At 41.0% G+C, this 16,112-nt stretch overlaps 1 protein-coding gene across 11 annotated transcripts in view; it reads left to right on the forward strand.

Annotated features, from left to right (window-relative positions):
• The window catches only part of HPS5 (HPS5 biogenesis of lysosomal organelles complex 2 subunit 2), a 46,279-nt gene that overhangs the window by 28,056 nt on the left and 2,111 nt on the right, over positions 1 to 16,112 (forward strand). For 6 of the 11 annotated variants that reach the window (XM_004418490.3, XM_087433126.1, XM_087433122.1 and 3 more), the window contains 6 exons: positions 960 to 1,080; positions 8,209 to 8,364; positions 9,933 to 10,052; positions 11,235 to 11,348; positions 12,768 to 12,874; positions 15,295 to 15,565. In XM_004418490.3, the coding sequence (XP_004418547.1) occupies positions 960 to 1,080; positions 8,209 to 8,364; positions 9,933 to 10,052; positions 11,235 to 11,348; positions 12,768 to 12,874; positions 15,295 to 15,565 (889 nt within the window). The other 5 variants (XM_087433127.1, XM_087433128.1, XM_087433125.1 and 2 more) reach the window with 5 other exon arrangements.

Genomic DNA, 16,112 nt, shown 5'->3' on the forward strand with positions numbered 1-16,112 from the left:
CAGCTGCTTGCTTGAATTTCTGAGGATGAGTTTGGCTTAGCTCCCCCCGAGTCAAAGCTTTCCCTCACTTCTCAGCTCTAAATGGTGGCCTCCTCCTCTGATTCCTTTAAGTACTGACTGCCTGACACAGTCAAATTGGAAATAATGAAACTGATTGGGAAAAAATGATTTTTTTAAAAATAGATATATCAGAAATTGAAGGTTGGCTTTTTAGAAATGGTCTACTGAACAGGCTGCACCTTTCTAATGATGCTGTAATCGTGGAAAACAGCTTGTGGAACTGTTCTTTGAGGTTGGTTGTCAGAGCCAGTTGAAAACTACTTGAAAAACCTCGTTTTACTTTAGATTCATATATATATTTTTAACTACCAGTAGTTTTAACTAGATCATCAGTCACTGTGTTTACCACACTTGGCTTTAAATGACTTGGCTATTCCCAAAAGTCAAATCTTCCTTCAGAGGAAGAAGATTTGCTATAACTGATGTTTTTGAAAAGTAGGTCAAATATTTTTAAAAAATTGATTTAATTAAATTTAATGAATTTATTTTGCTTTAAAAGATGGAGTAGGGGCACTGGTTCTAGAAAAACACTGAGGAATTTGGCTTTGATGGCAGATATATAGTTTATATATTATAAAATATATGTTATGATAAAATTAATGATGTAAATTATTTATATACACACATATACATACACCCTTTTCAAGGATAATCACGTATGTATTGGTTCTCTGTTCCTTTGTCTTATTTAAAACTTTCAGTATGCTTTGCCTCTCAATTTAATTTTAGGGTCCTTAAAAGTAGAGATTGTATCTTGTTCTTTGCCTCTTACAATGCTTAACAAACACTGGGCCTTGAACACAATAGGTTCATGACTAGTGATTGTTGAATGAATGTGTTCATAAATTGAATATTTATAGCTATGAGATGAAGGGAAAAGGGTGTGCTTTCTCTTTCAGAACTGGCCAGTTCCAATCCCACGTATATGGAGATGGAAGAAGGAGACCTACCAACAAGATTAAAGTTATTGGATGACTCGGTCCCTTATGACAGTCCTTTGTTAATTGCTTATGCTACCCTGTAAGTTGTACTATATGTTGTTTCTATGAACTAAAGCACATGCAGTTTTTTTTGTCTTAGTCTCTAAAGTTTTACTCAGTTGTATGTTGGGAAGCTTCTTGTTAGTGTATTGATTTATTTTTTCTAATAAATACTTTGATAATGTAACCAAGTTGTATCATCTCACTGAAGTTGGAGGCTTACGTGTTTTTTTTTTTTGTTTTTTGTTTTTTTATTGATGTCATAATAGTTTATAACATTGTGAGATTCCAGTGGTACATTATTATTTGTCAGTCACCACATAAGTGCGCCCCTTCACCCCTTGTGCCCACCCCCCAACTCCCTTCCCCCTGGTAACCACCAAACTGTTCTCTCTGTCCGTGTGTTAGTTTATATTCCACGTATGAGTGAAGTCATACAGTGTTTGTCTTTCTCTGTCAGACTTCCTTCACTTAACACAATACCCTCCAGGTCCGTCCATGTTGTTGCAAATGGGACGATTTTGTCTTTTTTTATGGCTGAGTAGTATTCCATTGTATATAAATATACCACATCTTCTTTATCCAATCATCCGTTGATGGACACTTGGGTTGCTACCACATCTTGGCTATAGTGAATAATGCTGCAATGAACATAAGGGTGCATAAGCCTCTTTGGATTGTTGATTTCAAGTTCTTTGGATAAATACCCAGAAGTGGGATAGCTGGATTATAAGGTATTTCTATTTTTAATTTTTTGAGGACTTTCCATATTGTTTTCCATAGAGGCTGCACCAGTTTGCATTCCCACCAGCAGTGGATTAGGGTTCCCTTTTCTCCCCATCCTTTCCAACATTTGTTATTTTTTGTCTTAGTAGACAAAATAGTAGATTATAGCCATTCTCACATGTGTAAGGTGATATCTTAGTGTAGTTTTGATTTGCATTTCCCTGATGATCAGTGATGTTGAACATCTTTCCATATGCCTGTTGGCCATCTGTATATCTTCTTTGGAAAAATGTCTGTTCATATCCTCTGCCCATTTTTTGATTGCGTTATTTGTTTTTTTGTTGTTCAGTTGTGTGAGTTCTTTATATATTATGGAGATTAACCCCTTGTCAGATGTATGATTTTCAAATATCTTCTCCCAGCTGGTGGGTTGTTTTTTCGTTTTGATCCTGGTTTCCTTTGCCTTGCAGAAGCTCTTTAGTCTGATGAAGTCCCACTTATTTATTTTTTCTTTTGTTTCTCTTGCCCAAGTAGACATGGAATTCGAAAAGATCCCTCTAAGACTGATGTCAAAGAGTGTTCTGCTTATATTTTCTTCTAAGAGTTTTATAGTTTCAGGTCTTACCTTCAAGTCTTTGATCCATTTTGAGTTAATTTTTATGTATGGTGCAAGATAATGGTCTACTTTCATTCTTTTGCATGTGGCTATCCAGTTTTCCCAGCACTGTTTATTGAAGAGACTTTCCTTTCTCTGTTCTATGTTCTTAGCTCCTTTGTCAAAGATTAGCTGTCCATAGATGTGTGGTTTTATTTCTGGACTTTTAGTTGTGTTGCATTGATCTGTGTGTCTGTTTTTGTACCAGTACCACGTTGTTTTGATTATTATAGCTTTGTAGTATATTTTGTATATGTGCTGCCGAAGCGAGCACTTTGTAGTATATTTTGAAGTCAGGGATTGTGATGCCTCCAGCTGTGTTCTTTTTTCTCAGGATTATGTTAGCTATTCGAGGTCTTTTGTTGCCCCATATGAATTTTAGGATTCTTTGTTCTATTTCCATGAAGAATGTCATTGGGATTCTCATTGGGATTGCATTGAATCTGTAGATTGCTTTAGGTAGTGTGGACATTTTAACTATATTTATTCTTCCAGTCCATGTGCATGGGATATCTTTCCATTTCTTTACGTCATTATCGATTTCTTTCAATAATGTCCTATAGTTTTCATTGTATAGGTCTCTCACCTCCTTGGTTAAATGTATTCCTAGATATTTTATTCTTTTTGTTGCAGTTGTAAATGGGATTATATTCTTGAGTTCTCTTTCTGTTATTTCATTATTAGAGTATAGAAATGCAACTGATTTTTGGAAGTTGATTTTGTATCCTGCAACTTTGCTGTAGTTGTTGATTATTTCTAATAGTTTTCTGATGGATTCTTTAAGGTTTTCTATATATAAAATCATGTCATCTGCAAACAGCGAGAGTTTCACTTCTTCATTGCCTATTTGGATTCCTTTTATTCCTTTTTCTTGTCTTCAATACTATGCTGAATAAGAGTGATGAGAGTGGGCACCCTTGTCTTGTTCCTGTTCTCAGAGGGATGGCTGTCAGTTTTTCCCTGTTGAGTATGATGTTGGCTGTGGGTCTGTCGTATATGGCCTTTATTATGTTGAGGTACTTTCCTTCTATATCCATTTTGTTGAGAGTTTTTATCATAAATGGAGTTGGATCTTGTCAGATGCTTTCTTTGCATCTATTGAGATGATCACGTGGTTTTTATTCCTCATTTTGTTGATGTGGTATATCATATTGATTGATTTGCAGATGTTGAACCATCTCTGTGTCCCTGGTATAAATCCCACTTGATCATGGTATATGATCTTTCTAATGTATTCCTGTATTCGGTTTGCCAATATTTTGATGAGGATTTTTGCGTCTATATTCATCAGTGATATTGGCCTGTAATTTTCCTTCTTTGTATTGTCCTTGTCTGGCTTTGGTATCAGAGTTATGTTGGCCTTGTAGAATGTGTTAGGAAGTGTTCCATCTTCCTCTATTTTTTGGAATAGTTTGAGAAGGATAGGTACTAAATCTTCCTTGAATGTTTGGTAAAATTCTTCAGAGAAGCCATCTGGTCCTGGACTTTTATTTTTTGGGAGGTTTTTGATTACTGTTTCAATCTCTTTACTTGTGATTGGGCTATTCAGATCCACTATTTCTTCTTGATTCAGTTTTGGGAGGTTGTATGTGTCTAAGAATTTATCCATTTCTTCTAGATCGTCCAATTTGTTGACATATCGTTTTTCATAGTATTCTCTTATAATCCTTTGTATTTCTCTGGTATCTGTTGTGATTTCTCCTCTTTCATTTCTAATTTTATTTCTTTGAGCCTTCTCTCTTTTTTTCTTGGTGAGTCTGGCTAAGGGTTTGTCAGTTTTGTTTATCTTCTCAAAGAACCAGCTTTTTGTTTCATTGATCCTATCTACTGGTTTTTTGGTTTCAATTTCATTTATTTCTGCTCTAATTTTTATTATTTCCCTCCTGCTGACTTTGGGTTTTGTTTGCTCTTCTTTTTCTAATTCTGTTAGGTGTAGTTTAAGATTGCTTATTTGGGATTTTTCTTGTTTGTTAAGGTGAGCCTGTATTGCTATGAATTTCCTTCTCAGGACTGCTTTTGCTGCATCCCATGTGAGTTGGTATGGTGTATTTTCATTTTCATTTGTCGCCAGATATTCTTTGATTTCTCCTTTAATTTCTCTAACGATCCATTGGTTGTTCAGTAGCATGTTGTTTAGTCTCCACATTTTTGTCACTTTCCCAGCTTTTTTCTTGTAGTTGATTTCTAGTTTCATAGCTTTATGGTCGGAAAAGATGCTTGTTATGATTTCAGTCTTCTTAAATTTATACATATTTGCCTTGTTTCCCAACATATGGTCTATCCTTGAGAATGTTCCATTTGCACTTGAGAAGAATGTGTAATCTGCTGTTTTTGGCTAGAGTGCTCTATATATATCTATTAAGTTCATTTAGTCTAGTTTTTTGTTTAAGTCCACTATTTCCTTGTTGACTTTCTGTCTGGATGATCTATCCGTTGATGTAAGGTGGGGTGTTAAGGTCCCCTACTATTATTGTATTGCTGTTGATATCTCCTTTTTGGGTTGTTAATAGTTGCTTTATGTACTCTGGTGCTCCTGTGTTGGGTGCATATATATTTATAAGTGATATGTCTTCTTGGTGGAGTGTCCCTTTTATCATTATATATTGCCCCTCTCATTTACCTTTTTCATCTTGAAGTCTACTGTGTCTGATGGAAGTATGGCAACACCTGCTTTCTTTTGCTTGCCATTAGCTTGGAGTATCGTCTTCCATCCCTTCACTCTAAGCCTGTCTTTGTCTTTAGAGCTGAGATATGTTTCCTGGAGGCAGCAAATTGTTGGGTCTTGTTTTTTAATCCATCCAGCCTCTGTCTTTTGATTGGGGAATTCAATCCATTCACATTTAGAGTGATTATTGATATATGAGGGCTTAATGCTGCCATTTTATCGCTTGTTTTTCAGTTGTTATGTATTTCCCTTGTTTCTTGTTCCATGTGTTTTGGACTGCTAATTCAGTTTGGTGGCTCTCTATGATGGTATTCTCAGTTTTATCTTTATTTATCATTTGTGTCCTTGTCCTGTTTTTTTTTTTTTTAATTTTTTGTTTATTGCAGTAACATTGGTTTATAACATTGTAAAAATTTCAGGTGTACATCATTGTATTTCTATTTCTGCATCGATTGCATCATGTTCACCACCAAAATACTAATTACAACCCATCACCACACACATGTCCTTGTACTGATTTTTTGTTTAGTGGTTACCGTGCGGTTTGTATAAAAGATCTTGTAGATGAGATAGTCCATTCCTTGATAGCCTCTTGTTCCCTTAGTCTAAACAGGTTTCATCCCTTTCCTTTTCCCCTTCTAAGTTGTTGTTGTCACAACTTATTCTGTTACGTGTTGTGAATTTGTGGTTAAAACGAAGTGATGGTATTTATTTTTGGTATTTTCCTTCCCTTTATCTTTAGTGTGATAACTAAGTGTTTGCTAATCTGTTCTAATAGAGAGTTGCAATTTTCTGATTTTGTCTGCCTGTTTATCCCCTTGCTCAAGGCTTTGTAAACCCTTCCTTTCTTTTTTTTCAGGTATGAGGGCCTTCTTGATCAAATCTTGTAGGGGGTGTCTTGTGGCAATGAACTCCCTCAGCTTTTATCTGGGAAAATTTTTATTTCTCCATCATATCTGAAGGATATTTTTGCTGGATATAATGTATTTGCTGAAAGTTTTTGTCTTTCAAAATTTTGTATATATCATTCCACTCTCTCCTAGCCTGTGAAGTTTCTGCTGAAAAATCTGTTGAGAGCCTGATAAGGCTTGCTTTGTAGGTGATTCTCTTCTGCCTTGCTGCCTTTAATATGTTTTCTTTGTCGTTGACTTTTGCCAGCTTTATTAATATATGCCTTGGGAAGGTCTTTTTACGTTGATGTAATTAGGAGTTCTGTTGGCTTCTGTTACATATAATTCCAGCTCCTTCTCCAGGTTTGGGAAGTTCTCAGTTATTATTTCTTTGAACAAGCTCTCTGCTCGTTTTTCCCTCTCTTCTCCTTCTGGAATACCTATAATCCTTATGTTGCATTTCCTAATTGAGTCGGATATTTCTTGGAGAATTTCTTCATTTTTTTTTAGTCTAAATTCTCTCTCCTCCTCCACCTGAAGCATTTCTGTGTTCCTATCCTCCAGATTGCTAATTCTATCCTCCATATTGTCCATTCTGTTGTTTAAGGACTCCAGATTTTTCTTGATCTCATCCATTGTGTTTTTCATCTCTAACACTGCTGTTTGGTTTTTCTTTATAGTTTCGATCTCCTTTGTGAAGAATTCCCTCTGTTCAATAATTTGGTTCCTGAGTTCATTGAACTGTCTTTCAGAATTCTCTTGTAGCTCATTGAGTGTTCTTATGATGGGTGTCTTGAATTCTTTTGTCACTTAGATTGTAGATTTCTCTTCCTTCAGGATTGATTTTTGGGTGTTTGTCTTTTTCCTTCTCATCTGGAGTATTAATAAATTTCTTTATACCATTTGATGGAGTGGATTTGTGCCAGCCTGTAGTGATAGTTTCTTGATGCAGGTTCCATCTCCTGCCACTGCGGGGGGTGGGCAGCAGCTGTGTAATCTGATCCCTCCGCTGCGATCCCTGTCAGCTGTGCCTTTCTGAGTGTGGGTCACTCCTTGGTATCGCAGCAGCCCTGTGGGGTCTCTCACCTAATGCGAAAGTCGTCACGCGGGGGGCTCGGGGCTGTTGTCACCTCTTTCCACGGTCCCGCCAAGTTGTGCTCCCCCTTTGGGGCTGCAGCAGTACTATGGGCTTTCATGGGAGCCAAAGGCTCATTCGGTTTCTGCTGTCCTCTGCTCCTAGGTCGCACCAGCTGTGGTGCTTGGTGGGTGGGACTTCCCTTCTGGGACCAAGCCAAAGCCACTCCCTGGGACCTGGTGGGATTGTAGATTCTCCCACTGGATGAGAGAGTAATCACATGGGGGCTCAGGGCTACCGCCACCCGCTCTCACAGTCCTACCGAGACACACTTCCCCTCTTTGGGGCTGCAGAAGTACCATGGGTGTTCACGGCAGCCGGGAGCTTGTTTGCCCGGACTGGGATCTCAGCTACCCTCTGCTCCTAGGTCGCACCAGCCTTTGTGCTTGGTGGGCGGGGCCTCCCCTCTGGGACCAAGCCAAAGCCACTCCTTGGGACCTTGGTGGGATTGTGGTTTCTCCTACCAGACAAGAGTAATCACACGGGGGCTCAGGGCTACTGCTGCCTGCTCCCACAGTCCTGCTGAGACACGCTTCCCCTGTTCAGGGCTGCGGCAGTACTGTGGGCGTTTGTGGCAGCTGGGAGCTTGTTCACCTGTGGGTCAGCTCAGCTGCCCTCTGCTCCTAGGTCTCACCAGCCTTTGTGCTTGGTGGGCAGGGCTTCCCCACTGGGTCCAAGCCTGCACTGCTTTCTGTGGGTCGTGTGGCCCTGAGGGCTCTCCCACTAGATGGAGAAGCAATCACACGGGGGCTCAGGGCTGCTGTCATCTGTTTCCACAGTTGCTCTGAGGCACGCTCCTACCCTCGGGGCCACAGTGGTGCTATGATTGCTCTACCCAGGAAAGTAGTCACATGTGTGCTCTGGGTGTCTGGGATCCAGAGGGTGCTCACCTATCTCTGCCACCTCCCCTGGGGTAGTCCATCCACCTTCAGATCTGTAGCTGCTCGGGTTTCTCAGGTGGCCTGGTGTGCTGTGTGGGTGTCCTCTGCTGATCAGGGAATGTCCTTTTAGTTGTAGTTTGAAGGGGGAGAGACGCAGGGAACAGCTCACTCTGCCGTGTTGCTGACGTTACTCACATGTTTTATTTTTAAATGCAGATTGTATGAGAAATTTGGGGAATCTGCCCTTCGAGCCTTAATCAGGTTTTACCCATCCATTTTGCCTTCGGATGTCATGCAACTTTGTCGTCATCATCCTGCTCAGTTTTTGGCCTATTTAGACAGTCTGGTGAAATCAAGGCCTGAAGATCAACGGTGAGAAGGGGGGAATATTGCACTCTCTTTTCTTTTGGTAGGGCATTGTTGCTCTTGTATAAGCAGTTGTAACATTTTTACTATCAACTGCTACAGGCTTGAGGTCCCTACCATGGAAGAGAAGGATTTTGGCAGTCACGTCCTGTTCTTTCACAGTTCACAGCACGCACCACAAATGTGCACATTCTGCACTTCCCTTCCCTCCCTCTCCCTCTCAGGGATTTTCGGATCATCAATGTAAAATTAAACCCCTGTTCCAAGGCCTAGGCTAAGACAGCTCAGCTTCCTTATTGTCTCTGCTGGTGAGTGTATTTTTTTTTTTTTTTTGTGAGGAAGATCAGCCCTGAACTAACATCCATGCCAATCCTCCTCTTTTTTTGCTGAGGAAGACCAGCTGTGAGCTAACATCTATTGCCAATCCTCCTCCTGTTTTTCCCCAAAGCCCCAGTAGATAGTTGTATGTCATAGTTGCACATCCTTCTAGTTGCTGTATGTGGGACGCGGCCTCAGCATGGCGGGAGAAGCGGTGCCTTGGTGCGTGCCCGGGATCCGAACCCGGACCGCCAGTAGCGGAGTGTGCGCACTTAACCGCTAAGCCGCGGGGCTGGCCCATGGTAAGTGGATTTATTGCCACCTTTTTATTGACGATATCCCAGCTTTTTGTGGGTGGATCTCAGTTCCAGCTCTTCGGCCGCTTTTTAGGCTGAGTCCTCATTTCCTCTTTCCGCGTGACCATAAACACCTGTGCCCCTTGGTTGTTGAGCCTGGCCACTTCCTCCCTCCCTTTCTCCCTCTGATTCACATTGCCATACTGTTTTTTTTTTTTAAAGATTTTTTATTTATTCAGTTTTTTCCCCCCAAAGCCCCAGTAGATAGTTGTATGTCATAGGTTCACATCCTTCTAGTTGCTGTACGTGGGACTCGGCCTCACGTTGGACGGAGAAGTGGTGCCTCGGGGTGCTCCTGGGATCCGAACCCGGGCCGCCAGCATCAGAGCGCGCGCACTTAACCGCTAAGCCACGGAGCCGGCCCATACTGTTTTTTTTTGTTTTCTGTTTTTTTTGTGTTGTTATTGAGGAAGATTCTCCCTGTGCTAACATCTGTTGCCAATCCTCCTCTTTTTGCTTGAGGAAGGTTAGCCCTGAGCTAACATCTGTGCCAGTCTTCCTCTATTTTGTATGTGGGTCACTGCCACAGCATGGCTGCGGCGTAGTACAGGTCCACGCCTGGGATCCGAACCCATGAACCTGGGCCGCCAAAGCGGAGTGCGCCAAACTCAACCATTATGCCACCAGGCTGGACCCCCCCCCCACCGCCATACTGGTTTTTGTTTCTCTCTCTTTTTTCTTTTGTCCTTTGGTATTTTCTTTATTATCTTGGGGCTCAACTATTCACTTAAAAGGCTATTAGATTTTCACCAGTATTTCTAGACATTTTGTAGCAGAAGGGTTTTCAAATTATTTCATCTGCTATATTGATCCCTTAATAACATTTTCTTCACATCCTCACATCTTATGCTTCCTTTCTCAGCATGAAGATTGGTGCTTTTTCTCCCAACTTTCTCTTAGGCCATCCTTCCTCGAGGCCCTTCTACAACCAGAGTCTTTAAGATTGGATTGGCTGCTTTTGGCAGTGTCCCATGATGCTCCCCCAAGCACCAGCACCATGGACGATGAAGGAGACCCCAGGTATGGAAAGAGTCCTCTTTCGAAGCTCTGATATTCCTTTAAAGTGGAATCAGTTTATTCACATGACACATTCTTGGCTTACTTCAGGAACAGCTATGGAAGAGACTGACCCAGTCATGGTAGTAACGAGATTGAGTGTGCTTCTTAGTGCTTCTGAATACTTGATGAGTCACAGACCCTGTAAGAATCTGATGGGGTCTTAGATTTTCTGTTCTCTCAGAAAAACGCACATCCAGGCAACATTTGCACATGTTTCAGAGAATTAGGCTAACACCCTGAAGCTCTCTCATGGGCCCACCTGAAGAGCCCTTGGTGATTAAGGCTGTGTTAGAGGGAGAAAATGGTGTGTGTTTGTGGTTTCTTCCTGGAAATTGCCAAGGGATTTCCAGCCGTAACCTGATTTAGGATTTTTTGAAAAAATAGGATTCATAAAAAATACACTTGTTTTATTTATTTATTTACCTAGTTATTTATTTTTTTGTGAGGATGATCATCCCTGAGCTAACATCCATGCCAATCCTCCTCTTTTTTTTTTGGTGAGTAAGACTGGCCCTGAGCTAACATCTATTGCCAATCCTCCTCCTTTTTTTTCCCTTTTTCCCCCCAAAGCCCCAGTAGATAGTTGTATGTCATAGCTGCACATCCTTCTAGTTGCTGTATGTGGGATGCGGCCTCAGCATGGCCAGACAAGCGGTGCCTCGGTGCGCACCCAGGATCTGAACCCGGGCTGCCAGTAGTGGAGCGCGCGCCCTTAACCGCTAAGCCATGGGGCCGGCCCCAAAAAAATACACTTGTAATGTATCAGAAATACTAATACTTATAATGTATCAAAAATGTGATTTCCTCCAGGAGAAGCTTTTTAAAAGCCCCTCAAATGCCTATCGTTTATACCTAGACCATGGTCTGTTAGGATATACAATGGCTATCTGTGAGTGATGAAATTATGGGCTTTTTTTCTTTTGCTTTTGATTACCTAAAATGTCTAATTTAAAAAAATGAACGGGTATTTGTTATAGGAAAAATAACTATTTTTAATTTTTCGAAAGCCAAGTAGAAATGTTTGAAAATATAATAATATTGGAACAAATATAATTAAACTCTGTTCTTACCTGTTAGATGACTAATAAGCATTTTGTAGAGTTTATTTCCTGTCTAGTGTACTGAGAGTTTTTCATTTCACAGGCCTCATTCACACTTGTTTTCCTGGGGTTATAGTCAGCTGATCCTTCATCTAATTAAACTCCCTGCAGATTTTACAACCAAAGAGAAAATGACTGACATCTGTAGGTCTCATGGGTAAGTGAGAATTTTCTTAGAAGCTGAACTTAAGATTAGAGTCATTTTAGTTAATAACTTTGTAGTTAAGGGCCTGAATTGATATGCTTTATCATTTCGGAATTCTCTTTGCTACGTAAAAGTACTTTTATCTTTAAAGTGATAGTAAAGTAAATATCTTTTTCCTTTAAAATGTTTACATGTTTTTTCTTTGTGTAGAAGAGACTGGCCTTGCTGATTCCTCTCTCCCCCTTCTGCTTAGTTGTTAGCCCCAGTTCTCAGGCCTGAGGATGGCATTGAATTAAGCACCAGACTATGTCATGCAAGTTATAATTGATACAGGGTTTCCGAGACGGGAGGGATCAGAAAGGGCTCAACAGAATAGCTGGTGAAGGACTCAGGGACGGGGTGAGACTTTGGAGGTAAGCCCTGTAGGCTGGGGAGGATTTGTATTTGTATAGGAGCCAGAAGGAGAGCAGGTTAGGCGAGAGAAACAGCAAGAGCAGGGGCCTGAGAAACTGACATGGCTTTATCCATACCACGTATTAGTTATTTATTGCCTAAGGATGTTATTTTGGGCCTTCACCAGGATTACAATCTTTTGGAGATAGGGACCCGAGTCTTCTTTTCCCTCATAATGTCTAATTCATACAGTGGTAGGTACTTGATACATATTTGCTCACTGATAATGGGGGACAAGACTGGCCAGGTGGTAGATGATGAGATCATATAGGACCCTGAAAGGGAGTCAGAAGAATTTAGTTATCAGCAGAGACCTTTTTAGACTTTTTGGTACAAAAATGACATGATGCAAATGGAGCTTTCTGAAGATCATTTCTGGTGTCGTACGTGAGAAGGATTGGAGACAGGAAGGCCAGCTGGGAAGGTGTTGCAGTAGTTCAGGTATGACTGAATTGGTGATTAGCAGGGCAGCAGAGGGAGCACGTCCAAGGGACATTTCAAAGGAAAATGCAGTGGGACTTGTAGATACTGGATATAGCAAATGAAGGAGGGGGAAGGAGAACTTCCAAAGTTTCCATATTTGGGGGAGAAACATGCTAATTTTTTATTGAATCTTAAAGTTTATAAAATGTATAAGCTTAAATATCTCCTAATTGGCGTTTGGCCTCCAATGTCAGTATTTGTCACTAGCTTTTACTTTTTTTCTTAAATGCTCTAGATCAAGGCTGTCTAATAGAACTTTCTGTGATAATGGAAATGTTCTACTGCACTGTCCAATATGGGAGCCACTGTCTGCGTGTGGCCACTGAGTACTTGAAATATGGATTGGTCAACTGAAGAACTGACTCTTTAATTTTATTTACTTTTAATTAATTTAAATTTAAATAGCCACCTGATGCCAGTATCTACTGTATTGGACAGCACAGCTCCAGATAAATTCACTGCCTCTTTTGCTTTCTTCAACTTTGGTCTCTTTAGTTTCTGGCCAGGATATCTTATGCTCTGTTTGGAGCTGCAGAGAAGAAGAGAGGCCTTCACCAACATTGTGTATCTGAATGATATGAGCCTGATGGAAGGGGACAATGGTAAGTAAATCCCAGTTGGTTACTCTTGGTTGTGGTATTTTAGAAGTCACTCCAGAATTTTCAATAAGGAAATTCGATAAACATTTCAATGACCATGTATATAATTCTAGCTAGCTGTCAAATTTGTGGAGTATTTTTGATCTGTACCACTTGGTATATCATGAAATCATAATTAGGAATAAAGTACAGGCAGGTTTTCTATATAATGAGAGCCTACGTGTGTTAGGCTCTGTGCTAGCTGCTTTTCCATATGCTGTTTAAATGAGATAACAAACGCGTGGGATGGTTACTATTACTTCTGTTTTACAGAAGTTGTAACTGAGGCCCAGAAAAAGGACAATTGGTTTCCCCAAAGTCGTACAACTAGTTAATGTCGGAGCTGGGGTTCAGAGCCAGGTCTGACTTTCTCTAAAGTATGTGCTCAGGTTCTTATCTCCGCATCGTGTTGCCTTTTTACACAGGCAGAAGTTAGAGAGCGATAAGATGAACTCGAAGTAGAGTTGCAGTCAGATTCCCTAAGCCTTCCTGTGTATTTAGATACTTTTTTTTTTTTAATTTTAATTTTCATGGATCCCACACAGATACAATAGCCATCCGAAGGTAAAGACTTGACACTGATGTCTGAGGTCTGAGAGCTCCTCCTGCACTAGAGCAGTGGTTGTGGTCTGTGTTACACTGTCGTTTATTCATCTCAGTGCAGAGACGCCAGCAGCGTGACATCGGGATCCTTCGTCCAGCAGTGTGACCTGTGGGTGTGGGGAGGCAAAGTTAGCAGGGAGCAGGGAAGCCAGGTGACTGGCAGGGGTTAGCTTCAGCTATAGCAATCATTAGTGAGATCATTATTGTTTCAGAAATGAAACAAGTGGGCCGGATGGTTTTGTAGGATTAGAGCTATAGCCATGCATTCACTTCTGAAAAATAACCAGAGAAGTTCAGATACGAATGGTTTATGTTTTTAAAGTTACAACATGCAGTTTGTTATAGAAAGAAATGGGAAATTCAGGAAACATAAAGAAAATAAATATCCCTAAAATCCTCCCTGTCCGGATAAAAGTACCCTTGATATTTTTTTACTATAATTACGACAGCTGTTCTTACCCTTGGTGTATTAAATGGGGGTCTTTTCTTGACACTTCTGTCTCTTCATAGCTCATGTTAGTATCACTCTCCGAGGCGTGGTGATTTTACTGGCAAATATATATATCTTATATCCATGTACTTCCTTTTGCTCCTCCACCGTTACCCTGGTCCTAGCGACTTGCCTAGACTGCTGCAGTAACCTCATAATTGGTCATCTAATTTCCATTCTTGCTGACCTTTAATTCATTTTCCTTACAGCAGCCAGAATGGTTCTTTAAAAAAAAAATTGGATTACGGGGCTGGCCCCGTGGCACAAGCAGTTAAGTGTGTGTGCTCCGCTGCGGCGGCCTGGGGTTCGCCGGTTCGGATCCTGGGCGCAAACCGATGCACTGCTTGGCAAGCCATGCTGTGGTGGCGTCCCATATAAAGTGGAGGAAGATGGGCACGGATGTTAGCCCAGGGCCAGTCTTCCTCAGCAGAAAAAAGAGGAGGATTGGCAGATGTTAGCACAGGGCTGATCTCTTTACAAAAAAAAAAAAAAAAAAAATTGGATTAAACTCATTAAACTCAGAATAAAAGAATAAAATCTGGATTCTTAAGCTGGTCCCTTAAGGCCTGGCCCTGTCATGTCTTTCTCACTACTCACTACTGCCTTTGGGCACGATAGGCCTTTTTTGAGTTTTGAACTCACCAACTTCTCTCCTGTGTAGAGATGTCTTCCATGTTTCCTGTGTCAGAAATACAAGCTCCTTCACCCTCCGTTCCTGATGCCCCCCACCCCAGGTTTGCACATATGTGGGCCACATGCACATGCTCTGTAAGCTGGTCTCATCTTCAGCTGTCTGTTTAAACGTCGCTTCCTCATAGAGCCCTTCTCAGATCCCCCCAAAAACCTGCCATTCTTTTTAATGGTTCCTTGATCTTTTCCTTTGTAGCACTTAGCACAGTTTATAAGTATAGATATATGTATGTGTTTGTCTAAGTCCTGTCTCCTTTACTAGACTGTAAGCTCCACAAGAGGGCAGGGATCGTTATGTCTGATTTGTTCCTAGTGCACATCCTGTGCCTGGCATAGAGGTGTCCTGGGTACTTACTGAGTGAGTGAGTGGGTGAGTGGGTGAGAGAATTCTGAAGCTAATTTTGTGGCTTCTCCGTATCATGAACTATTTATTCAACAAATGTTCAGGAAACAACTTGGTGTTCGGGTGATGAGATTATGTTCTTCAATATTTTTATGTTTTGATAGTAAACGTTTTCACCAACGGTTTTGACTGTCTCCTGTATGCAGGCGGAGTGCTAAGAGTGGTCAGAGCCAGCCTGGTTTCTGTGTGTTTGTACAGGTTGGATCCCAGAGACGGTGGAGGAATGGAAGCTTCTCCTACATCTCGTACAGAACAAGAGCACAAGGCCAGCCCCCAAGAAGTCACCAAATGGGAACTTCAGTGATGGGCCTTCCCCCATCAATGTGGAGAACGTGGCGCTCCTGTTAGCTAAGGCCATGGGCCCAGATCAGGCCTGGTCACTGCTACAGGAATGTGGTCTGACCCTTGAGCTGTCAGAGAGGTTTACCAGAACCTGCGATATTCTGAGGATTGCTGAGAAAAGGCAGAGGTAATACCTGTCTGTCATGCCATTGTTATGCCCTCTCCATAGGTGCTTGGGGAATATAGAACTGCACAGATTTTCAGAGGTGGACAGGAGTATAGAGATCATCCAGTCCCAGCCCCTTGCTAACAGATGAGGGGCCTGAGACTCATCTGTTGATTAAGGTGAATAAGGGAAGAGGCTAAAGTAATATTTCATTCATCATTATGACCAAGAACTGTTTGGATTAGGGTCAATACCCAATTTAAGAATGTTATTGGTACCAGATTCCTAATTGTCTCAGTCAGGTTTTATTTTTTTAATTGTGGTAAAATACAGATAACATAAAATTTACCATCTTAACCATTTTTAAGTGTTCATTTCAGTAGTATTAGGTATATCCACATCATCGTGCAACCAGTTTCCAGAACTTTTTCGTCTTGCAAAACTGAAACTCTGTACCCATTAAATAGCAATTGTTCACTTTCCCCCTCTACCCAGCCCTAGCAACTATCATTCTATTCTGCTTCTATGATTTTAACTACTCTAAGTACCTCATATAAGTGGAATCATA

The sequence above is a fragment of the Ceratotherium simum genome, chromosome 7 (genome assembly GCF_057802395.1).
Source record: "Ceratotherium simum simum isolate JZ-2026a chromosome 7, ASM5780239v1, whole genome shotgun sequence".
Taxonomy (NCBI): domain Eukaryota; kingdom Metazoa; phylum Chordata; class Mammalia; order Perissodactyla; family Rhinocerotidae; genus Ceratotherium; species Ceratotherium simum.